The following is a 25,870-nucleotide window of genomic DNA, read 5'->3' as shown; positions in this document are numbered from 1 at the left end:
AAGAACCGTGACTGGTTCTGTGTCGCCATGGTTTGATTTTAAGTTACTGGTGTGAGTCCCCAATAAGTTTTTGGTCTAGTTAATGTATTTGTTCAAAGCCAGTGATGACCATGGGCTCCTTCTGAAGAACGAAACAGCCTTAGACTCTGGTGCACTGAAAATGCTTCTCAGGGAACCATAGCTCTTGATTTTGTTTATGTGCATGTATGCATGCATCCTGGTTGCCATCCTTGTTTTGGAATCTCCTGTCCCAATCTTATGTAAACACTGCTTCAGAAGAGAATAGGACTGGGCTTGAGGAGCAAAAGGAAGTGGGGATTCAGCCAGGAGGAGAGGTTTAGGAGGCCTCAGAGAGAGGAACTGGAACAGAGGAAGCTGTTAAGTACAAGTGTTTCGGGGATTTACACTGGGAAAAAGCCATTAGCTTGGAGGGCTGAAGTAGACTAATATTACTCAGCTCTTGTGCCGTAAAAGTTTGTTAAGTAAATACAGTAGTCCAATCTCAATCATTTGGGTGCTGGTGGGGTTAAGAAAGAAATTATAACACATTTCTAAAACTACCACTAACAAGTTTTCAGCTTGTCTATCACTTATTTGTTATAAATATATTTGAAATGTTAGAGACTTAGAACCAGCAGTATCATTAAAATGGAAATACATCAGCACTTACCTATTATCTACCTATTGACAGTTTTTAATATTCATTAAGGTATCGGAATAGTATTAAATAAGAGCTAAAATTACACAGATTGCTGTGTTACAGGGAGCTTTGCCCGGTGAAGTAGTAAATTCTCAGTAGTTAGTGTCCACTGTAAAAATCTTGGTGTTTCAATAAAATGGGGGCAATTTTTTTTAATGCTGAGTTTGCAGTGTAGTGTGTGAAGGATAATAGAGGGTAGATGGCGAGGGCTTCTGCACCACAGCTTCTGAGATCTAGGGTTCTCCTTATGTGCCTCTGTCATCCCAAGTCTCCAAGGTTCTTATGGGAGACACATAATGCTGCTTGGGTAAAAGGAGCTGGGAAATGGCAGATACCCAGAAGAGAAAGCAGGAAGCGAGTCTCCTGGTTCGGCACAAGACCATCTGCAAACCTGATATTTAACAGATGCTGAAAGAGTATCATTTGGTGTCAGAGAAGGAACGCCAAGAAGAGCAGGGGAGAGGGAAGTATGTGGGGACCATCTCATACAGCCATGGAACAGTAAGCAGTCCATGGTCTGCTCCTTCAGGAAACTGGAATTCCAGGAAGAGCAGTGATGAAATTCCTGATTCTGGAGTTGGGGAGTGCACTTGGCTTCATCAAGTGTGTCTGTTTAAATGTTTATCTCACCTGGAAACATCATCACACACACCCCCCCTCCAGAAGTAATGTTTAATTTGGCACACTGGGCTGTAGTCAACTTAATGCATAAAGTTACTCGCACCTAGTAAGCACTGCTGCAAACGGCTAAATACACACGATCCCGCCTTTCCAGCAGTGAGGCTGAGAAATGCAGATGCACCCAGAAGAGAATGGGGGTAGCGTTCCTTCCCACATCTGCAGAAAGTGCATACAAGTAGGAACAGGTCAAGATCATTGGTAGCCACTGGTGAGTTAGTAGACAGCGTAAAACCCATCCTAATTGTGTGCTTTCTAAGTTGAAATTTGAAACTTAATATAAAATAGAGTTTAAAAGTTGGTATTTTACTTTGGGGGATTCTTGAAGCACCGACTTTAGGCAGCACAAGGTCATTAAAGGATTTTGAGCCAGTGATCCTTTTTGGATGTGAAAACCCGAGTTAGCACCGAGGATCAGAATTCAGGAGTAGGGTGAGGCCCAGCAGAAATGCAGCTGAAGGGGAGTGTAACAAATGCCGTGCACTGTCACAGGCTTGCCTTTCAAACTGACTTCCGCCTAGTCCTGTTGACTTGTACCATTGTCTCAGGATAAGTAAGAAAACTGAGGTTTGAAGATATTGTGATGTCACTCCCAAGTCACTTCTCATTAGTGGTGGGACTGAAACAAGGCACCACGGAAGAGTGGCAGTTATCATTGGTTTTTTTTTTTTTTTTTTTGAGAATATTGAAGATAATAAAGCCAAGTCTAATAATGTATTTCATATTTTAGAAATCTTAGTATATAGACAAACTACCTCTCAACTTGAAGATAGAAACAGGAAAAGGTTATCTAGAAGGTAGTTTCTTAGTTCATGCTTCTGTAACAAATTACCTTAGACTGAATAGTTTATAAATGATGGAAGTTGAGGGTAATTCAGAGGCTGGGAGGTTCAGGACCAGAGTAGATATGGTCTCTGGTGAGGATGTGCTACTGTGTGCTTTGAGGATGGCGTCTTGATGCTATGTCCCTTGGTGGCAGAAGGGACAAGGGAACTGGCTGGAGCCTCTTTCTTTTACAGTGAATGAACTCTATTCATAACTTGTTCACTTCCCAAGGGCTCTACTTGATTCAGTCACATTGTCTACTGCGATCCATCTAGGGACACCAAAATTAGATGACAACATGTTGCTCGTGATCATCTTACGGTCAAGAACAGGCGATCACCCAGCAAAGAAAGGCATGACGCAGTCCTCCTGAGGTGGTGCTGTGCTCTCTTGGCCAGAAATGGGTATATTTCTAGAAGTAGAAATTCAAGAAGAGAGCTCAGGATGTACCTTTAAAGGAGAAAAACAAAGTGATTAGAGAGCAGTGAATGTCCCTTAGAAGCAAGCGTGGCTTTCCGCTTTGCCATTGTCCAGTTCTGGTGGCTGCTGGCTAGCTCAGCTCCTGTTCTTTTCCAAGGGTGTGGGTGTTCATGAGCACTGCTGGGGAAGCTGAGATTCCTGACGTAGGTGCTGAGAAGGGTGGTCAGGATGCTGCCGGCACCCGGCACCCAGTGGTCACTTGGTTGCATGAACATTTTTTCCTGGGCTCTGAGCTCGTTGCCACAGTTCATGTCATTGGTGGCATCTGTACAAACTCTGCTCTAAGCACACTGGCTTCTCCTTGCTCAAGTTTTCTTTGTAACTCAGAGTAACAGTCTACAGGCTTCCTTGTTTCTTAACCTAGAAAGGGACAGGAGAAGCCCTGGACAAGGTCAGAGCAGTGATTGACGAGGGTCACCATGGCTTTAGTTTCAGTGTTTTAAACTATTAAGGAAAATAGCAACAGACATAAAGACATAACAGTTCTGTAAACAAAAGGAAAGCTGTGTAAATCTTCTTTGTTGACAGATGTTCTAGCATTAATTGTGTCCCAGTATAAGGTAGAGTCCTTCATATGCATTTTCTCATTCAGTCCTCAAACCATCTCCATTGTATCAACCTGCATCTTCCCATTAGAGATGCCAGAGCCAAGATCAGGTTCAAAGCTGTCTTCAGTTATGTGGTTTAGGAGCAGAACTGGCCTGGGCCACAATCATAATTCTGTTTTTTTCAGTGTGAACAGTTATATCTCCTTTACCCAGAAATAACTATCATTAGGATTTTTTGCATTTCCATTTTTATTATTTTACTATTTCCATTTTTATTTCACAAAAACTGGCATCATTGATCAATAGAACTTCTCTACTGCTTCTGTTTACGTAACATAGGTTGTGAGCATTACTGGTGCCATCGTTGGTACTTTGATTAATCAATTGTAACTCAACCATTTCTTTACCTTTCTGGAGAAAATATGAACTTTGACAGCAGGGGGAAAGCTCTAGATGCCGGAGGTTAGGTTGTTGTAGTATGGCTAACACACAAGACAGGACATTTTCCCGAAGAACATAATGTAAATGCCAGCCAGACCGAGTGGAGAAAGACAAGCGTTGAGCTTTAGAGTCTGCTGGTTTCACATCCTACCTTTGCTAAAACCTGCTGAGGGACCCCACTCACGCTTCGACCATGAAGTCACAAAGGCACATGGGGACTGTGGGCAGGAACAGACTGGGGCTAAATGTGTGACTCTCTGAAGTGCTATGAAGCAGCTGGTTCTCCATTTACCCACCGTGTATTGTTTGTAGAGTGCTTGTTGAAAGGACCGTGTGTACTAGTAGTTGACGTCTTGAAGTATTTAACTTTGCTTTCAGCTGTCGTGTAACGGTGTTGCAAAGCCTTAAGGACCAGGCCTTCCGGCCATCAAGCCGAGGGCTGCTGGGTGAAGATGAGCAATTGGATCCGAGTTAATTAGTCAAGTAGGCAAGACTGAGGACAGCTTCCTGGGAACGACGACAGTTAAGCTCTGGGGAATAGATGGTTGATGGAGACAAATAGGTATTCTCATCTGTGCTCATTAAACTGTGATTAGATTTGGATTAGAAGGTTGAGATAATATGAAAATCTGCGGAAAATAAAGTATATTATTGGAGCCAACGAAAGATTTCCCTAGAGAGGAAGACAGCAAGATCTGAAAGACTAAAGCCAGTGAACATGTCCCTGGAAGCCGATGGTAGCTGTGAGGGTGGCGCAGCAGAGGAGCTGTGTGCATATCTCCTTGGACATAGCAGGAGGTTTGAAGTTGTTTAAGGGCAGCCTGGATGCAGGAGGTTAAGCATCTTGGGGGGGGGGCGACACCCAACTAAGTGGACCAGACCTGACAGCAGCTAGCTGCGAGCTTGCAAGATAGACTGGTGTTGCCAGGGCAGATGACAGTTATTCCTGAGATGACCTCCCACTCATCACCCCGAGAGCCTGTTTGGAGGCAGTGAAAGATGAATCTTACTTGTGGGCATGTGAGGGTGAGATGTCTTTGTTAATGGAGATTTTCTTTGGCAGCTAAATGTGTGAGGATCTGAGATTTAAAAGACTTCTTTTCGGAAGAGAAGAAGGACTGAGAATCATCCATCTTTATTGAGGTCTGAGCTCCAGTATGAGTGAAACCACTCTGGGGAGGAGATGCAGGTGTTAGACGGGCAGAAAAGCACGAAGAACATCTCTCTCAAAGAGAAAGAACTGGGGGCGAGGGCCTTGTGAGCTCATGAAGGACTCAGTGGAGGATTGGCCGGCAGTGCTGACCAGCGCTGTAGAAAAGGCCACATCGGCAACGACAGAACAGTTGTCCACACAGGGATGTGGTGTAGAGATGTGGCTAGTGCTTGCAGATTAGGCTGTTGTCTGTTGGCATGGATGGTTCCATTCTGCACAGCTTGTGGAAGGACAGAACTGTGGGTTCTTCACAGTTCTGAAAAACAGCACGGAAAAGCAAACCAGGAAGGAAGACGAAAAGAAATGGGAGCTGAGGGACCTAACCTGCCCACCCCAGGCGGGGCTGAGTATATAAAGTGGGAGGGAATGGTTAGAAAGTGTGCATTGAACTTTCCATTGTGTTTGACACTTGGGAGGTCACCTGTGATAGCAAAAGGAAGCAGTTAGGACACATAGTGCTCTAATATTTTTTCATGCAGCTTTGAGAGATCAGAGGGAAGCCTGAGATGCATTAGCAGTCTTGTTTCCTAGAGGAAACAGCAGTGATTACTGTTGGCTCTGTGATGAGGGTGTGGCTGCTGAGGATGGTGGGGTGGGCCTTGGACAGCTAGCTTCGGTTGATTTAATTGATGGAGGAATTTCATAACGCCCAGCTTGTATCCTGTGTGTGCTTCAACACCGTGTGATGTGACAGCGAGTTGCGCAGGCATGGCTGTTGCTAGAGTAGATCCATCCAGGAGGAAACGAGTGTGTGTAACCAGCGACTCAGTGTTGTCTTTCTGGAGCCTAAACTTTGGCTGTGGATGCGACCAGGCTGTGACCATTTTAGGCCTGTTTTTCCATGTTAGGGTTTGAGGGTCCCAGACAGACGTTCTCTTGTGAGCCTTTTAATTACATTTATCATATAGTGCTCGCAGGTTCATCTTATTTGCATTTTTTTCAGCGTTAGAAAAGCAGTTGTTCTTATTATAAAAATGCCAGCGAGGAAACTTTGTCTCCCTCTCCAAGTCTTCCAAATAGCTGGGACAACAGGTGCATGCATGTACTATGCCTGGCTATATTCGGCTCGTTTTTAACTCTCTGGACTGCTGAGATCATAGTGGGCAAATCTCGCACCTTCCTAATTGCTGCCACATGGTCCAGCGTAAATGTTAACTTCCAGTCCGAACGGACACATGAACAGACGGGCAGAGGGAGTTTGGGTAGTGTTCTGAACTTTGTCATTTGTGCCATGGCTTTCCTCCCCTCCGTTGTGTTTCCAGGCATAGTCAGAGCAGAGGGCATCATGTTTGTGTTTTGTTATAGGCCTGCTTATTGCATAGATGATGCTGGGAAGCGCGGTGGGAGAACTATAGACTTATGTACTAAATAAACTGCAAAGTGGGTTAATCGACTCAGAAGCTGGCGGGTGAGGGGGAGGGAACATGTATTGTCGTGATGACGACACATCCGTGAAATCATAAGGTGACATTTACAGCACATTCTAAGTTATTGAAAAGGGTACCAAAATGCCTACATTAAGGTCAGAGACACGCTGTTCGTGTCAGGCACTGGCTGTGGCCACACATAGCAGAGAAAGAGTCCTGAGCAGGAGCAGGCACGATGCCATGTGTTCTCAGGGATGTGCAAGCCTCCTTTGCAGAGTCATGCTTGTAGGTTTGAAAGTGTGACCAAGAAGCTTCTCAGTCTCAGAGCAGAGAGAGTGCTATTTTCAGGAGTGGTGACGGCAGCTAGAATTCTTTCTTTGTAGAAATTTTAATTTTGGACTGTGGTCTGCTTCCTTCACTTGGAGCAGTTGTGTCTGCAGATGGGCTCTAAGACCACCTACGTAGACTCCGTGCTAAAATTCCATATCTCCATCTCAGCCAAGTCAGAATTCCCGAAGCCAGATCCCAAAGTGTGTGTTTAAAATCCATGAACTTTAAATTTAAACTGGGAGCCAGTCACCAGACCTGGACAGTTTCTGACTGAGTTCAGATGCCAAGTAGTGCTTAGGCCAAAAGGATGTTACACTCTGACCTTTCTGGTCTTCATCTAAATCTGCAGTAGTCCACGTATGGATAGATCAAGTAGCTTTCACTTGAAAATCGGAAATTTGAAATACTCCGAAATCTGGAACATTGAGTGCCCAAGTGAATTTTCACTTTAGGGATTGTCAGCTGGTGTGCTGGCTAATTTCATGTCAACTTGGCACAAGCTAGAGCAGCGGCTCTCAGCCTTCCTAATGCTGCAACCCTCTAATACAGTTCCTTATTTTGTGGTGACCCCCAACCATAAAATTGCTTTGTCGCTACTGTTATGAATTGTAATGTAAATATTTAGTATTCAGAATATCTGATATGCAAACCCCCAAGGTGTCACAACCCACAGGTTGAGAATCGCTGAGCTAGAGTCATCTGGGAAGAGGGAAACGTCGCTGAAAAAATGCCCCACCAGACTGGCCTGTAGGCAAGCCCATAGGACATTTTCTTGATTGATAATTGAAGTGGGATAATTGATAATTGATAGTTGACTGTGGGTGGTGGTACCACCTGTGGACAGGTATCCTTGAGTGCCGTCAGAAAGCAGGCTGAGCAAGCCCCGAGGAGCAAGGCAGTAAGCAGCACTCTTCCATGGCCTCTGCTTTAGCTCTTACCTGCAGGTTTGTGCCTTGACTTCATTTATGATGGGAGCTAAGAAGAAACGTGAGATGAAACAAACCCTTCCCTCCCCAAGCTGCTTTTGGTCATGTTGGTTTTTATTACAATAGGAACCTTTAAGACACCTGGAAAAGTCTATTAAGTGTCCTAAAATTCAGAAAACAGCAAAATCTGAAATACTTGTAGATTAAGCATTTTGGATAAGAGAGTCAATTTATATAGGACATTATTTTTGCCCAGTTCAGAAATCAAATGTCTGTTGACAGTTGTTCGATTACTATTCAGTAAGAGCAAGCATTTCACCTTCTCTCTTCTCTTTCACCAGAAATGTTGCGTTGGTGGTACCTGTGAGGACTGTTTTAAGGGCATGGAAGTTGACCCAGCATGCTTACAAGAGCATCTACAGGGTGTGATTTTAGCTTGAATGTACTACATAGTTTCTTCTGATCCTTAGTCTTGAGTTTTTTGTAAATTACAGAGAAAACACTGGTCTAACAACATGTATTTCATAACACTCAGTGCCAACATCTAGAGAGAGAGAGAGGAGAGAGAATGCTGTGTGATGGATGCTTTGAAGAGGCAGTGCCAGTTTCAGTGCGTGAGTTCTGTTGTGTCTTTTGAGAAAGTTAAACACCCTTTGAGCATCTTTTCATCTGTCAGTTGACAACTTGTAATTTGAAAGCTTTTTACAGTATTCCTCTGAGTAATATAAACATGTTTTGAATTTCTTTCGAGTGCTTTTTGTACACCACTTTCTTCTTCCTTAGCTTCTAAGGGTTACTTTAGGAAAAAAAAAACATGTCAGTTTGAATTGAAGGTAGAGAGCTTTTTAAAAAAAAATAAATTTTAGGGTTTGGAAAGATGGCTCCATCACTAACAATGGACCACTCTTGAGGAGGACCGGAGTTCCATTCCCAGCACGCATGTTGGGCAGCTCACAAGCGCCTACGTCTCCAGCTCCAGGGGATCTGATGCCTCCGAAAAGAAGAGGTCCTGCCGTCTCCTATTTCTGTTCACCATCCCTCTCCTCACCGCTAACCACCCGTAGAACAGCGTCTATGCCCACACCGGTGTTACGTCCATCCCAGGCAGCCAAACCAGACCTTCAGCACAGACTCTTGAAGTTGAATCTGTCAGTGCAGGAGGAAATCACTTTGCTGTGGAGAGGTGAATTATGCGTGGGAGTAACTGTGAGGTACCGTGCTACAGCCGCCCACTCCTCAGTCAGTAGTGATCGCAGTCTAGCTATGGACTGGAATGGAGTGAGACGGGATTTTATTTTGTTTGCTTGTTTGTTTGAGGCAGGGCCCTAGGCCCACTGTAGACTGCCTTTTTGATCCTTGGTGATGCTGGCCCCGGAGATTCTGATATGCTGTGGGCTGAGAACCACTGAAGGTCAATGCCCCAGTATCTTTCAGAGGTGTCTATAAGACCACATTTATTTTCAGATGCCCCGGTACTTTTCAGAAGTATCCGTAAGACCCTCTCTCCTTTATTTCATCTTTTTCTCCCTCCCACCCTTTGCAGGATCTTACTCTGTAGCTCATGCTGTCCTCAACCCACCTGATGTTTTCTCTGTGCCCAAAGATTGAAAATCCCTCCCTTGGCAGTAGCTCAGTCTCCAAGAGGGTTCCCTAGTATGGGGAGCAGGGATTGTTTCTGGCGTGAACTCAGTGGCTGGCTCTTTGATCATCTCCCCCTGATGGGGGAGCAGCCTTACCAGGCCACAGATGAAGACAATGCAGGCAGTCCTGATGAGATCTGATAGGCTAGGGTCAGATGGAAGGGGAGGAGGTCCTCCCCTATCAGTGGACTTGGAGAGAGGCAGGGAGGAGAAGAGGGAGGAAGGGTGGGATTGGGAGGAGACAAGGGAGGGGGTTACAGCGGGGATACAAAGTAAATAAATTGTAATAAATAAATTAAAAAAAATTAAAAAAACGCTTCTCTTAAAAATAAAAAAAAAAAAGAAAAGAAAGTTCCTCACTGCTAGGCTACTCAAGTACTTACATTGCTATATTATGGACGTACTTTGGAAAAAACCAGTGAAATAGTGGAGAATCAGTGTCCTGGCTGGTTTCTCTGGGCCAAATGGCTTCTCTCCGCACTTGCACAAAGCTGCATTCACTCTTGGCCCTGCACTCTTACCTACTCCGTGTGAGTTATCCAAAGAGTGCCTCATTTAGGCTGTGACTGAGTCTCTCAGATGACAGTCAGTGTGGAGAGTGGTGTGGCAGGCAAACACCACCGCTTAGTAGGGTGTGACCTAACCAGAAGGGCAGGAGATACTTTTAAAAGAGAGCATGGAAACCGGCAGAGGAGCGGGCCACTGCAGGGGTGTGGGGGGTGGACACTGAAGGAGTGCTGTCAGTGGAGGACAAGATTTTATGGTCTAAGGATGAGGGAGATGTTGGGGTAGGGGGTGTAGAGTTAGACTTTCTGGGTCAAAATATACATCTATTAGAATTTTCAGAGAATTTAATATGTAAGTACCAGTGACTGTATTTTAGCCATGTTAAATCAGAATAATTTCAAAGAGCTGTAACTTGAATGAAAAGTGAATTGAAGATTCTGCTGTATTTCACTTCTGATATTCAGTTGATATTTTCTTGAAGTATAAATAATTTTAATCAAAATTATATATGAATATGCAGTTAAGCGTAATTGGTTTTAGAAAGTAGTAAAATGAATGCCAAATGGCTACAGTTCTTCCCTTTCTGTTACTTTGTATGAAAACTAGTGTTTAATGTTGTCTTTATGAAACAAGACATTGTACCTCCAGACATTTTTAAGCCAACTGTGTGCGGAAGGAAAAGTGGAGCTGTAACAATTATTTTGATGTTTGTTGTTGGAATTCTTAGTAGAAACCTTTTCTGAGCCAGGGCCCCATGTATCCTAGGCTGGCCTTGAATTCACCATGCAGCCAGAGCTGACCTTGGGCTCCTGAGTTTCCTGTCCCAGCCTTTCCACTGCTAAGATTACAGGGGTGTGCCACCACACCAAGCAAGGACTTTTTTTTTTTTTTTTCCAGCTCAAGTAACATTTTTATTCAGGCCTCACGCAAAATAACATTTATGAACGGTCCTTGTCTGTCTTGCCTTTCCTGAACCCTGTGGGGACCCAAGCCTGCCAGCCTCCGTGTGTACTGAAATGGATGGCTGGAACTTGGCTCTGTGAACAGGGCTGGCTGCCTCCTGGGTGTCTGTAGTGCTTGGGATAATATGATAAATGGAAACATTTGAGGAAATTCTGCTTTTAGCTTTTCCCTTTCATTAGCAGAAGAACAGCTGTGACAGCAAAAAGGGAGACTGGGAGAGTGCATTCATATTTAGTCGTGTTTGACAATCCCAGATATTTTTAAACAGGATTGAGTCAGACAGCCTGCAGCACAACATTCAGACCGTCTTAATGAGCCAGCCTGTGTGGCACACAAGGCCCTTGTTTTATTCTAGTAGTAAATAACTCTAAATGAGTCAATACGATGTGCCGGCTATCCCCAGAGTCACAGAGTTCAGTGTCACCACAGCCTGTCAGCGTCTCCCGCACACGCCTCTTCTCTTCCCTGCTGGCGGCTGTGGTCCTGGTTCAGTTTAATTCCATCTTTGGCCGAGGCCTAACTCGTGGACCCCACATTCTGTGCTATCAGTTCTGTGCCTCCCTCCCTCCCTCCCTCCTTCCACTTATGTTGTCAAATAGACACATTGCTCACCTTCTGCCCAGAAGTGCATGTTCTGTGGCTCATTTCCTTTAGATGGTGAGATCTCACCGTTCTGCTCATGTGTGGTTTGGGGGTTTTCATGCCGGGGCCACTCTCTGTTTGTAGACTTCTCATGCATCATTCCTTCGCTCCCCCCAGGGCTTCCTGCTCCCACTCTTCCTTTTTGTGTCTCTCACATAGGTAGGTTCTGAAGTCTTTGTGTTCATGCCCCTTGCCCATGATATTTTCCTGCATTTCTGTTGCCTTTGGAGAAAGGGTTTCTGTCTGCTGCTTAGAATTTTTCAATTAAAGAAAAAAATTCCAAACACACTTAAGTGACTTTCCCCAAGACCTTGGTACTTTCCTCAAACAATAACCCTTTTCTCTCTTTCTAGTTGCTAGGTTTATTGAAGGCACGCTCTACTCCAAGTTCTCAGTTGTGGAGATTCAGAATGGCTGTGCAGTTTTCTAAAACACAAATTTTATTTCTGTAGACCACAAAGATGAAGCCTGGAGAAAACAGTTTAGATGTAGCATTCCCTCGGAAGGTTTCTTTCTCCTAGGCACGGCTGGGCACTGCACTGGAGGTGGGCGGCAGCGCCCGGGGATGGGAGATGACTGAAGGATCCTGTATGAGTAAGAGGCTTGGTGGGAACCTGGCAAAAGTGGGAACAAGCCATGCAGAACAGAACAGACAGAATGCCTTCTCTTGTTCATCTCACCAATCCCTTTCCTTTCTGTGGCCTTTTGATGTGGATCAAGGGGCAGTAGGAAGCAGAGGCAGAAAGGAAGACCACAGGAGAAAAGCAAAATGGAGCAGCAGCCAGGAACTCCCTGCCTCCTGGTGAAAGACAGCTCAGTGCACAGGCTTGGGAGCTGGACAATACTGCGATTAGAACTCATCGAAGCTTCTAGAATCTGAAGGTTTAGATGCGCTGTGGACCAGCAAATTGTGAAAGTCAAGGTAGTTAGTGGTGCTAAGACTCTGGAAGACTCCGTAATACTCACTGATCTGTGAGGAAAAGTGACGGGTACAGTCTACACTGAGGCACCTGGCTTTAAGGGAACTGGACTGTGTATATATATACAAAAGCCCAAGGCTCAGCTCCAAAAGTTATGCAAAGCTGTGGAGCAGGTGAGCTTGCTGTCCTCAAAGCCATTCCTGCTCCTGCTCTTGATGACAACAGTGACAAAAGTTTCTGAATGTGAGCTGCCATAACCGAGAAATCTGATATTATTGATTTCTAGTGCCAACGTGACTTTATATATGGGAAGTTTTATCCCTTACATCATGTAACTGGCTTTAGGCAAAACACAGACTGGTTAGAAATTCTGCCCCAAATTACATTCAGGTTATGTGTCCTAGAGATTTGTGCTAGCCAGATGAGCAGTGTAGTTGATTTTTATTGGCATTAAACATAGCATTGCTATCTATTATTTTGGTAAGAAAGATGGTTGCCACAATTTAGTAAAAGACAGACTGTAGCCTGCCAGTCTTAGATATTATTTCATATTAAACAACAGCCCTCTTTAATTAATGAACTCACTCAGCTTCATGATGAGAAAACCTTACTTTTTTCTCCCCATTTTTCTTGTTTAGTCAGCCTGTGGTTTAGCTGCTCCTCCCATCACTTTAAAGATAACCATTTATTCCTAGAAACTTACAGCCACACCCTTCTTCCTTCTTTTTGTAGACCATGCTCTGATGGTGCTTTTCTCTTGATTTCTGGCTGGTGCTCAGTTCTTTTCTTTTGTATCCAATGGCCCTCCAGGCTTCTGCGCTGCATCCTTAAAAACAGGATGCTGACTCTTGCTCCCTCTGTCCCCCACACTCCTCACCCACCTCTGTTTCTGCAGAAGATGACAACCTGACAGTGTTTTGTGTTTCTCTGTGTACATTCCTCTGTCATCTGTAATCTCGGCAGTGTGTCTGGAGTACCTCAGATGTGGCTCTGCACATCTTCAGAGCGATTGATCCAAAGCTCTGCTTTTCCAGATGTCAGGGGAGTGATCTTGGACCATTTACTTGATACTTCTGTCTATATGTCTGTCTCAGAGTAGGAAGTGCTAGTGAGCAATTAAAGTGTAGTGTGCCATGGTAGACAAAGCAGGCTGCCAGTCTTCCACAAAAGCAGGGGCTCTTGAGTTCTGGAACCAGAACTGAAACCTGTGTTTAGAAGGAAAAGGCCACTTGTCTAACTTGTCTCCATTCCTTGATATCCCTAAAAGAGTGGTGGATTGGTACTGTGACCATAAAGAGAGGGTCCACCCTGATAGTGTTGGCATGTGGTGACCCGTTTACTCCTTATAAGAACATATAAACTAAGCTTATGCAATACTTTTAGTGTGGGGAGAATAAGAATCTCAGTCTGTGTTAAAAGTAGGTGTCCCCAAGGGCAAGCAGTGTCCTTTGAAGTCACACCTGAAGCGCTCTGTTGTGAAGGCTCTGTCTGTGTGAGCAGCCTCCAGCAAACAGTGCCGGGATGGCGGTCCGCCTGCTGTATGGACAGAGCTCCATGCTGAGGTGAATCTCTCTGCATAGGTCACAGAAATTGTCCTGCTGGAAAACTGTGGATTCTGTATGTTCCTTCCAAGACAGCTTAAGCCCAGTTGTCAAAAGCAGTTCAGACTCGGAGATGATGATAACTTGCAGTGGATCTGAATTAAAGGTTATCTTGAGAAAGTTACGGGGAAGTGAGTAATAAAAAGAACAAAATCTTATACTTAAAAAATGCCTGAGAGAGATTTTGTTATTTTCTTGCCTGTAAATGGACATGGCTAATACGAATTATAAAAAGTAAGATTAAAATTTTTTTTGTTTTACTTTTATAGTATTGGCAAGTATAAATTTTGGGTTTTGTAATTTAATGCGTCGATGGAAATCTTAACGCTAAGTATTAATTTGCTAAGAATATGATAATAGTAAATGTCTCCAGCCTTTATATGGAAATGCATGCTGATTCTGGGTTTAGTCCTTATTGTTTCTCAGATAGTTAAAGCAGCAGCAAAACTCTCTATGTTCTTGTTAATGACCTCACCCTTCTTCAGTGAACTTGGTTCCCTTGGTTCTTCCGTTAGCTGTAAGGTAGAGATGCTTGTTAACAGACGAGGACCCCGTGTGCAGCAAATTAGTAGTGAATGGTTAGGTTAAGGACCTCTCTAGTCCTTTCTCCAGACCTTCCATCGGCAGTCTGTGCTGTCCTCACAAGAACCCTTTCCTTACTTTTAAAATCGAGTGTCACATTCATGCCTGGGCTTGTCCTCTAATCCTATTGGTTCAAAGCTACAGGGCCTTTCTCCATCTACCCCCTCACTTCTCAGATTTCTGCAGTATTTACATTATGATCTACCAGCATTATTAAAAAAAAAACCCACAAAAACTGTGATATCCATTGTACTGAGAAGGAAATTTAGGTAGTCTGCCAGGGGACACACAGGCTTAATAAATACAGAAAGGCAGTGCAAATACTGCTGGTGGCATTTAGGAGGATGTGTTGTCTTCTAGATAATGGAGCCAAGCCAGGTAGTAACAGTAACAGTGAATAGGAAAACATAGAAGATTTATGGAATGTTACAAAGATCTAGAAATTGTATATATCTAAAAGGAAGGGTGGTATGATATGGTTGGATGATACGGTTTTTTGTTTGTTTGTTTTTGATGATCAGGGTAGGCCTGTCGCAAAGGTGAGTATTTCCATAAACTTTGGCCTCAAACCTCACATTTGTTCCTTACAGCACCTTTGGGAAGCAGCCGAAGGTGCTTTCGGCTGGAAATCACCTGCAAGCTTTATAGAGCCTTTTGTAGAAATGTATTCCTACTGGTAAAACAGGTGATACTTAACCCAGGGGGATGCTTTATGACTCAAGAAAAGAGCAGTGTCTCTTAGAGGCACAGTAACATTCCTCATCCATCCATTTGGGGAAGCTCTTACTCCTGAGCTTTGCTAAGGTCAACTGACAAACTGTTACCAATGCTATAGCAGATCTTACAAAGCCATAATGTAAGGTCACCAAAACACCACGCTTTCAGGAACTTTCCTTTAAAGCACATCAGTGCTCAGCACTATTTAAGTTGTACAGTCACAGGATTCTTGACTGAGCACAGATATTTAAAGGTAAAGATTGGTGTGTGCATGCAATGGAAAGAAATCCAGTTTGGTTTTGTATCCCATCTCCTACTTTACATATCCCCAAAGTTTAACATGGAGCAGGCATGCCATCCTCTAACCCAGACTTAATGTAGGAGGTACTTTTGTCTGGACTTGCCCAGCTGTGGCCTCTGTTATTCTGGAATTCCAAACTGTCCCTGAGCAGAATTTTTGGGAATTCATGTGATCCTTGCTGGCCGTCTTCTCAGGCCTCAGCGATATTCCTGATGACCCAGACCGAATGGAAGTCTCCTCCCTGAGGTGCATATCATTTTCCCCCCTTAAAAGCTGCTTGTTTTCATTGGTGGGACGTCAAGCCTCTACAGACTTTATATTTTCAGGTGTGGCTGCATCCTCCTCCTTGGGAATTATAAAGCACCTCTTTCCCCAACATCATGCAGACCTAGCACTCCCAGAGTAGTGGCAGGAAGGGGCTGCCAGGGTCTGTCCAGGCTGGTGAGCGCTTTACAGACCAAGCCAGGCTCGTGTCCTGCAGTTGCCTAGGTTGCGGAGACAGCAGTGCTGCTCCCATGGCAGGCTCATGTTCTTCTCTTCTCTTTGTCAGTTTTCAAGTTAGAAGCTCTTGATTGCGCAAAGTAATGGGCTTCATTCTGTTTCCATTGCAAGTACATGACATACTCCCTTTCTCTCCTTTCACTCTTCCACATCCTTAATTGTCCTGCTTCTCACTCCTCCCCCCGCACCTTTTACTTGTTAGGATTTTGAGATAAGATCTCATTATGTCTCCCAGATATCCTGGATCTTACCTTGTAGCCCAGGCTTGTGATCTTCCAGCTGCAGCTTCCCAAGTGCTGGGGTTGCAGGCCTGTGTCCACCATGTTTAGCCATCACCTCCACCGCCTCCATCCTCTTCTCCCCATAAATTCCATAGAAGGAGGATCATCTGTGATACTTGCCTTTTTGATACTGCCTTACTGTGCTGATGTGATCAATAATAGCCACGTCCATTTTCCTGCAAATGGCATAATTTTGTTCCTTACGGCAGAATAAAACTGCAGTGAATATAGACTACGTTTTCTTCACCTGTTTTTGCACCGGTAGGCAGCTAGGCTGGTTATATGGTTTGGCTATTACGGAGAGTGCTACAGGAAACAGGTCATGGTATCTTTGCCACATACTGACTTTGACTCTTTGGGTGTATACCCGGGCACTGGATAGCCGGGTACTGTGGTAGTTCTGTATGTAGTGTTCGGAGGAGCCACTCGACTGGTTTGCCAGTGACCGGGCTCATTACCTCCCTGCCAGCAGTGTACTGGAGCCTCCATCCCATCCTCACCAGTGGTTTCCTACTTTTCCTTGATGGGATGAGATGGAGTAAGTGTGGTTTCCATGTGCATTTCACTAATGGCTAAGGACGTTAAGCATTGCATTTATTGAAAGTTTGTACTTCATTTGAAAACTTTTTCAGCTTTTTTGTTTTTTGTTTTTTGCCCATTTTTTTAGTTGGATTATTTGTCGTTTTGTTATTTAATGTTTTGATTTGAGTTTTTTATTCTGAATCTTCATCCTCTGTCAGATTAATAACTAGCAAAGACCCCTTCACTCCATTTTGTTACTTTGTGTTTGTCAGGACTCTGTGCAGGACAGAACTAGCATAGTGAATGTTTATTAAAAGGGGATTCGGTAGATTGGCTTATGTTCCTTGAGTCGGATAGTCCGGCAGTAGCTGGGTGTACACCGAAGGGACTCAGAACTTGGTGCTTGCTCAGTGCACAAGGCTGGAAGCCTCAGCAGACATAGTCTTGAAAATCCACTGGTCTTCAGTCCATGTTGGAAGGCCGAAGAAGCTTGGTTCTGATGGCAATGGCAGCAACAGGGTAGGTGCATTCATAAGTTGGGACAGAAGGCATATAGGCAAAAGCAGCCTGCTTTCCCTCTGACACATTCATGTCTGGGCTGCTGCCAGAAAGTGCCACCCACTCTGGGCAAGGTCTTTCAACATCATTTCATCCTTCCAGGAACTGCCCTTTCTGACCTGTCCAGGGATGTGTCTGTTAGTTTATTCTAGACCTACTGAAGTTGATAATCAAGATTAGCCATCAGAAGTCTACCATTTGTCAGCTTGATACCGAATTATATGTCCTTATGCTGTGCTTAACTTCCAAGTGAAAACAATAATGGCCACGTTTCTATCTAAGATGATATAACTATCCCCCATACAACTAACGACACTGTCATTAACAAAATAGGGCAGAAACCCCCATGGCAATTACAATGCTCATTTCTGTAACTGGCCATCTGGCCTTAAGTGGTATTTATAACTACCTTTTTTCTAATACCCGTTCTGTATTTCCATCATTCTCAGCAAGCAACTCAGCAGGTCTTGCTTGGCTCTTTACCTGAAGGGGTGACTCATACCATCATTTCTGTAGGTTATGGGCCATTTATCATTCCTGGCTGGTTTGAGCTGTAGTTTCTCACTGACCTTAATCATAGGATACCATACCACCAAGAGACACCATAATGGATCTCTTCTGCTTTGGATATATACCTTTTTTTTTGCATTGTGAAAAATAAAAAACAAAACAAAAACAGTCCACTTTCCTCCTGATAGCCTGGATGAATCATCCTTTCTAACACCTAACTCATTTCTCAGCCTGTTGACTCAAAGGCGTCAGAACTTGAAAGTGGCCGGGACGGTCTGGAATAGTTGCACCTCCAGCAGCAGCATTAACCCCTCTAAAATCAAAATGTTTGGTCAGCAGAGCCTGTGGTCAAGGAACACTTTTTTCTAGTGGGTCACCAAGGATTGTGGTGAGTGAGTGGTACAGTCTCCGTTTCTACCCCTTAATTCTAAGAGCCATAAACCCTGGCTAGAAGAGAAACAATACTGTATAATGGATGCTGATGCAGCCTTCTGGAGAACCCTGCTCTAGACCCCCAGGCCTAATTGGCATCGTGACTGTGTCTTTAAAAGCCGTGCCGCCATTTTGCCCAGCCCACTGCCTCACTTCTTTGGCTGTGACGTGAGTCCTTGGTTAGGAACAGTACTACATGGAGAACTATGACTGTGATAAGGCGTTATGTAAGTTAGTAGATGGTGACCTTTGGTTCAGATCTTAGGCATGATGCAGGTATCTTCATGTCCTTTGCATACTGGAGAAATCTGTCTGCATCATTTCTTTCTCAGCTGCTGCCTTTCTCACCAATTTTCTAATTCTTCTTGAGCTTTCAAATTTCTCACTATTCAGCCACGTGACCACAGCTCAGGAATCACTGTTTACATCTGAGTGTTTGCTCTTCCAAGTAAAATGTACAATTATATGCACTACCCAAATTGTTTCCCAATATGAAGATTTCCCTTCACCACTGCCCGTCAGAGTTGTCCCAGAAAGACGTTGTAATGCTGCAGCTGTCCACTTATCAGTGGTACCTAGAAGTGGGGGCCATCGAAGGTGTCCAGTACCATCTGTCTTCCACTGACATCTCAATTACTGTGGGTCTTTTGGACCATAGAGCCTGCGTAGCAGCGGGGACCTGTTGAAGCGCTGCCTTCTGTCTTGGGCCACAGTTAAAATTAGCAACTTTCCAAGTCACTTGGTATATGGGCCAAAGTAACACCACAGAGTGAGAAGTGCGCTGCCTCAGAATCCAAGGAGCCCACTCAGCACTGTGCTTCTTTCCTGGCAGTAGAGGGGTCAGGAGCAACAACTTACTCTTCCCCTGAGAAGGCCTATCTCTTCATAACCAGCACCGCTGGACTTGTGACTGAGGTGGAAGGCCCTGGAATTTCAGTCAGACCTATTTCCTGTCTTTGGATGCACATATCCTTTACCAACAGGTTCAGAGTGGTTGCTCCCTTCTTACTAAGGCCGTCCCAACAGCATAACGTCATCAATATAATTAGGCAGGTAGACAGAAAAAGAGAAGTGATCCAAATCCCTGTGAGCTGAGTTGTGGCACAGGGCTTGAGGTAGAAGAGTAAAGGAATTGTTTCTCATGATCCTTAAGGATAGGTATTGAGATAAAAGCCCTTGGAAGCTCAATAGCTGCTCAAATAAGGACAGCCCTGTAGTGTCTGCTACAACAGCTGTGGGTGGAGCCACAGCTTGATTAAGTTGCGATTATCCTATTACCTGCCTCTGTTGAGTTCCTACCTTAACTGGAGGGCCACAGTGCTTCGGATGTCAGTTGTGAGCTAGCATATAATAGGCTCTGAAAGCTCTTGATTTTCTCCAGTACAAAAGATCATAGTTTTCTTTAGGTATGGCTGGGAGTAAAATATAAAAGAAGACTAGTAAACCTTTCAGGGTCCTTCCTGAAGGACCGCCCCTTCCTTCAAGTGGTTCTGGCGTATAAACTAGCTAAAATCTGGAAATTGGTCAAGATGTCATGAATGTCTGTTGCTATGATTCAAGACATCTATTCATTTATTCTACAACTTTTCTGCTCATATAGCTTAAGCGGAAGCTTATGCTTCCTGTTTTCCTCCTAGGAACATCATGATTAATTACCCAGGACCAAAGGTCTACACATGTCAGACCATTAAGAACATTGCTTTGCCCATGCTGTCCCTATGACGCCTGCATTCACCTTGCCTTTAGGGTTTCAGTACTGCTTCCTGACCCTGGCTGCTCTAAGATTTATGTTATGTCCTATATATATATATATGACATATATATATATATATATGTCATATATTTAAGTTATGCCATAACTCCCACAGCCTGGCATACAGGGAGATGCAGTGGCAGCTCCTTGGATGTCTAGTTTCCCTCTCACAAGTCTGTGTCTTGCAGAGTGAGCAGAGGACATGTCTTCTCTGCACTCCCCATTGTGGAGGTTTTCTGTGGCACATCCTCTCTGGCCTTCCAGTTTCCCTGTGCGTTTGATTCACTTTACCCACACCATGCCAAGGAATATCAGACCTCTCCAGCTCATTTGCACCAGACCGTCTTTTGACTCACACGTTAACCCACCAGCCAAATAAACGTTGGCATCGTTCCAACAGTGTGAGCTAAAATATTTAGCCCAGAACCTGTGCTCATGGGGCCGATACATTTTTAATATGCTTCCTTAAAGAACATATTTTCTGAAGAAATGGAGAAAAATAGTTTGTAACAAGTCAGGGTCACACCTGAGTGAGGTAAAAGGTGTGCATTTCTCTTAGGATTGTAGTCAGCCCTGAAAATGATGAAAATGTTTAACAGTGCTGGTGGACTTTCTTTGCTCCTCTAGATATCCCTGAGATTCCGGAAAGCATCTCCTTCTGTAAGGCGCTGCAGATAGCTGACTTCAGCGGAAACCCGCTCACCAGGTAACCTTGCTGCTGCACACACTATTACAGCGCTTGGGGTAGCATGCTTGACAGCCGAGCACAGGATGCAGCCAAGGAGCGCATCCGGGACGTACCCGATGGGGCGCTGTCTCTGCCTAACATGAATGATTTTCCAAATCGATGTTCCAAAGTAAACAGTGGGCGGCAAATAAGCAGTGGAAGAAGGCACACAGTGGTATTGATGGAGTCACTGAAAAGAAGGACAAGGGGCCACTGAGGGCTGTACAAAGCAGGAGTTAGAGTCCATTTCTGAAGCAGCACGAAGAATCATAGCATAAAAGATTCTCAGTTAGGTTGGCTAAATGGCTCAGCAGGTAAAGGCATTTGGCAGCAAGCCTGACGATGAGGATTCAGTTCCTGGAAGAGAACTGGTTGTCTTCTGACCTCCACACATGCACCATGGCACGTTATGTTAGTACTGTAGGGTGTGTGTGTGTGTGTGTGTGTGTGTGTGTGTCAGTGTCAGAGAGACAGAGAGAAAGAGACTAAATAAATGTAAAAATAAATTAAAAATGAATTCCCAATCATCTCTTGTCATATATGGGATAAGACTGAGTCCAGAGAGATTGTAGCATATTTACACAGGAAGACGCTTTTCTTTATTGACCTTGAGACTGTACAATTACTAGGCATTTGCTCATCCACTAACTTACATCCCCAGCCTGAGAAGTCTTACTCAACTTACTTTTTATAGTCCAGTTGTGAAGCATTTATAATCTCATCTTTTTATAAAAAGAAACATACAACCTCCCCACCACAAAAAAACAACAAAAATCCCTTTAATACCATTATTCCCTTACTTTTATAATAGCTTATGGGGGTTTCCTTCAGTCTGTCCTTATGAATATGCCCACCTGCCCCATTTTACTACCGAAGGCAGCCCTGCCCTTCTTGGTGCTTCACAGAACACTGTCTGTGTGGCTGAGGGGTGTTGTGAAGACGCTCCTTGTGGCCTGCTTGAGTTGAAGTCCACTGACGCCTGCCTCCAGGTGTCTGTGTTCCCAGCATAAATAAATTGGTGCCCATATGGCAGTGCAGAGACAGCACTTGGTGTGTATTCTAGAGTTTTCTCTGGCCCAGTGTGTTCGTTTGTAGGATTTTTTTCAAGGCTCTGTACCTAGCTGTTCCCTTCTTTGAAAGTAAACTGGATTTATCTCATTCATTTCAAAATTGAGACTCCTTGAGTATGGAACAATTCCCTGTTTAATTTTGTTTTACCCATATCTCATTTCCAAGAATTAAATATATTTTCACAGTGTTCTGGTTTCTCTCTTTTGGATTTCAGCTACTGACATTTTGATCATTTATAAATGAAAAATAGTAATCTTTTACGTTGTATAAACCTAATACCTTTCTTAACTCATTACTGTCCTCAAGATGCAGCCTCCTTCGTGGTTACCTTCACACAATCCTCTCTTCTCAGAACCTCTTCAGGTTCCTGTCCCATAAGCTAGTGCTTCCCCCATGGCTTTGAGGCCTCCTCATCTCCTCTGTGCTTAGACAGTCTACCCTGATTGTTACCTGCTGTTTTTGTCAGTCTCTAAGCACCAAAGAAGCATTTTTGCTCATTTTCCAGCCCCCTGCCCCCAACAGTTCTGTTCTGATACACCTTCCTTCAGACTGTAGGTAGAACACCCTCTGTCTTCAGCCGTGCCCCTCCGTCCCCCATCTTTCCCAGCACCCTCTCCACAGTGTGGGTTCATAGTACTTGAAATTTACACTAAGCTATCCCTCTGATAGACTTCCTCTCAGAAGTGAGGAAGAGGTTTGCATCTCTCCCTCACTTACTATTATTTTATCTCCAGCCCAACGGTAACTCTTTTCTTTTTAAACTTTTTAAATTCTTTATTAATTACACTTTATTCACTTTGTATCCCTCCTGTGGTTTCCTCCCTCCTCCTGTCCCAAGACCTCCCTTCTCCCACTCTCTGCATGCATGCCCCTCCCCAAGTCCACTGATAGGTGAGGTCTTCTTTTCCTTCCTTCTGATCCTAGTCAATTAGGTCTCATCAGGAGTGGCTGCATTGTCTTCTTCTGTGGCCTGGTAATGCTGCTTCCCCCCTCAGGGGGAGGTAATTAAAGAGCAGGCCAATCAGTTCATGTCAGAGACAGTCCCTGTTCCTATTACAGTGGAACCCACTTGGAAACTGAACTGCCATGGGCTACATCTGTGCAGTGGAGGAATGGATGCACAAATTGTGGTATATCTACACGGTGGAATATTACTCAGCAATAAAAACTAGGAAATCATGAAATTTGCAGGTAAATGGTGGGATCTGGAAAAGATCGTCCTGAGTGAGCTATCCCAGAAGCAGAAAGATGCACATAGTATATACTCACTCATATAGACATATAATATAGGATAAACCTACTAAAATCTGCACACCTAAAGAAACTAATGAAGAGGGAGGACTCTTGCTAAAATGCTCAATCCCTATCCAGAAAGGCAAAGAGGATGAACATCAGAACAAGGCGAAAAGAGAGAACAAGTTAGGAGCCTGACACAGAGGACCTCTGAAAGGCTCTGGCCTGCACACTATCAATGCAGACGCTGAGACTTACTGGCAACCTTTGGTCAGAGTGCAGGGAATCTTATGAGAGAAGTGGGAAACAGTAAGATCTGGAGAGGACAGGAACTCCACAAGGAGAGCAACAGAACCAAAAAATCTGAGCACAGGGGCCTTTCCTGAGACTGATACTCCAGCGGTAACCCTTGAAGGAAGTGCTCGCTTACTGCTTATGGAGCCCAGCGAGCTGAGCTTAAGGCAGCTTTTATCTCTGGGCGAGCTGGGAAGTACTCTCTGCTGCAGCTGAGGCTTAGCCAATCAGTCATTTAAATCGCCTTCTGGTTTTCTATTTTTCTCTTTCTAATGTCTGCTAACAATTGAGTCCACAATTATCCCCAGGCCCAGAACACACCCAGCTTATGTGAGGCTTCATTCCTGTTTTTATCCTGGCCTCGTATGCGGCGGGATTCTCAGAGAAAAGCCATTTCAGTTTGGCAGGTGTCCTGATATATTAAGAATTAAGATGTTATCTTAACATCTTAATGATGGCAACTTGGTAATTACTTGGCTTCTTCCTGCTTAGCTTATGGCTGAGGAAACCGAACCTCAGCGAGGTGAACGGACCTCTACATCGTGCAGCTAGTGTAGACAACATCTAAACTGCCTCACCCTGCTTCTGCTTCCTCATCATGCGAATCTCATACATGCTACACTCAAGCACGCTACACTCATGCATGCTACTCTCAAACATGCTACTCTTACTGCTAGCAGCTGGCAGAAAGGTGGACCAGCTCGCTAACACATTTTGCTTGCTTTATGAACAATTAACCTGCATTTGAAATTATGTGGCAAAGTTCAAGACAGACCAAGTAAGTTCTCTCTTTTGGGTTATAAATAATAATCTTCAGCAAGCTACTCCCAACATAATAAAACATTCCTGCTAATACCCTGTTCTTGGGTACCTAGATTTGGTTTTGAATTATGAAATTAACCTATATTAAATATTAAACATCAATACAGGATTTATTATGCAAATGAACCTAGCAAAAGAATAAAAACAAGTATAGTGATCAAGAGCTCATTACTAAAGCCAAAGGTCTGCCTATGCTGGAGATGTGTGTGTTGCATCTCATTTTACTTTAGTCCTGATGTTTCTCCTCCAAATCCAGGTAACTGTAGGAATATTTCTTTGCAAAATTTAAATAATGATTTTTGTATCGAGTCCTTACTATTTTTGTGGACTCTGAGACATATTAAAGTGCCTTTGTGTCGACTGTGCAGTAGAAGATAAGATTATCTTAAATGAGTGACATGTTGAGTTAAAAAAGAAGTTCAGACAGTAGCGGTTGGCTGGTGGCCCATCAGTGCAGAGTAACCCTTTGCTCTGGGTGGGCATGAGGAGCCGCAAGGGGAGGACTATTGAGCAGCTGTTTGGCAGCTTAAACCCCCATCGGCTATAGCTAAATTTTCTCTGCACTTTCATCTAATCAGTACAGCATTTTCATTCTCAGCAGGTTTCCGTTTTGGTTTGTTTCTTAGGATTTTTTTTTTGTTTGTTTGTTTGAGATGGGGTCTCTCTGTGCAGCCTTGGCTGGCCTGGAACTCACTGTGAATGCCAGGTTTAAATGTGTGTGCCATCACATCCAGCCGAATTTTCAGCAAATTTGGCTCCAGTGGCAGCAGCTTTCCTCTTACAGAGCACTCAGCACTCCACAGCACCCACTCTTTATTAGACCTTGAGCATCTACCCTTTGCAAATATTTTTCCCTTAATTGCATCACCCAATCAACAAGTATCTACGTGGCCTGTACTTCCCTTTGATGGACAAAGCCTTTTGTTTCTATACACGGGTGTAGTAGATACAGGAAGACAAGGCAGATATTCTATCATAACTGCAAGAGGCTGTTGCGGCCGGCCTGTGGAGGAAGTCTGTATCTGTGCTTGGTGTACTCCGTTCTACTTCTTAAAATTAACGTATTTGTTGTTATTGTTGTTCCAGGCTGCCTGAGAGCTTTCCCGAACTACAGAACTTGACATGTCTCTCTGTAAATGACATCTCACTGCAGTCTCTTCCAGAGAATATTGGGAAGTAAGTTTTTACAGAAGTTTGTGAGTGCCAGGGATAAAAGGAAGTTTATCAGCCATATCATCTGTCCCTTTACAGCCTCTAAACAGAGTGCCCCATTCGCCCAGTCTTGGGTTATCACCTTCAAGAAGGGCGAAAGTCAACCCTTGGATTGTGTGTCCAGTCGCTCCTGTGTTTTATGATTCAGTGTCTCCCTGTGTATGAAAGGAGGCCTGGGGACGGTGGACGTTAGGTGGCCTGCTCTGTCACTGTCTGCTCTGTTTCTTGGAGACAGGGTCTTCCATGGAGCCTGGAGCTGGCCTGGTGCCCAGCAATCCCCAGTGATGTCCATCTCCACCTGCACAGCTCTGAGGTTTCAGGCATATCTTTGGCCACACCCACTTTTTATATGAACTCTGGGATCCGGAGTCTCATTCTTTCCTAGCACGTGTGTGCTTGACCACTGAGCCATTTCTCCAGTGCCTGGTTGTCCCTAAATTCAATGGTTATAACTTGTGCTGCTACCTTTTATTTGTAGGAAATCAAATTTGCTTGAAAGTTTTGATTTTAAAGGGTCTTTCTTGTATGTATGTATGTATGTATGTATGTATGTATGTATGTATGTATGTATGT

The 25,870-nt window shown here is 44.1% G+C and overlaps 1 protein-coding gene across 1 annotated transcript in view; it reads left to right on the top strand.

Moving 5' to 3' along the window:
- The window catches only part of Lrrc1 (leucine rich repeat containing 1), a 119,461-nt gene that overhangs the window by 54,353 nt on the left and 39,238 nt on the right, over nucleotides 1-25,870 (top strand). The window contains exons 3-4 of the mRNA XM_055598818.1: nucleotides 20,566-20,644; nucleotides 25,172-25,261. Coding sequence (XP_055454793.1) covers nucleotides 20,566-20,644; nucleotides 25,172-25,261 — 169 coding nt within the window. The remainder of the gene's footprint in view (nucleotides 1-20,565; nucleotides 20,645-25,171; nucleotides 25,262-25,870) is intronic.

This window comes from Psammomys obesus, unplaced genomic scaffold (genome assembly GCF_907164565.1).
Source record: "Psammomys obesus unplaced genomic scaffold, mPsaObe1.curated_primary_1811, whole genome shotgun sequence".
NCBI lineage: Eukaryota > Metazoa > Chordata > Mammalia > Rodentia > Muridae > Psammomys > Psammomys obesus.
Note: the sequence above shows the minus strand (reverse complement) of the source record. Positions and strands in the feature narration are given on the sequence as shown.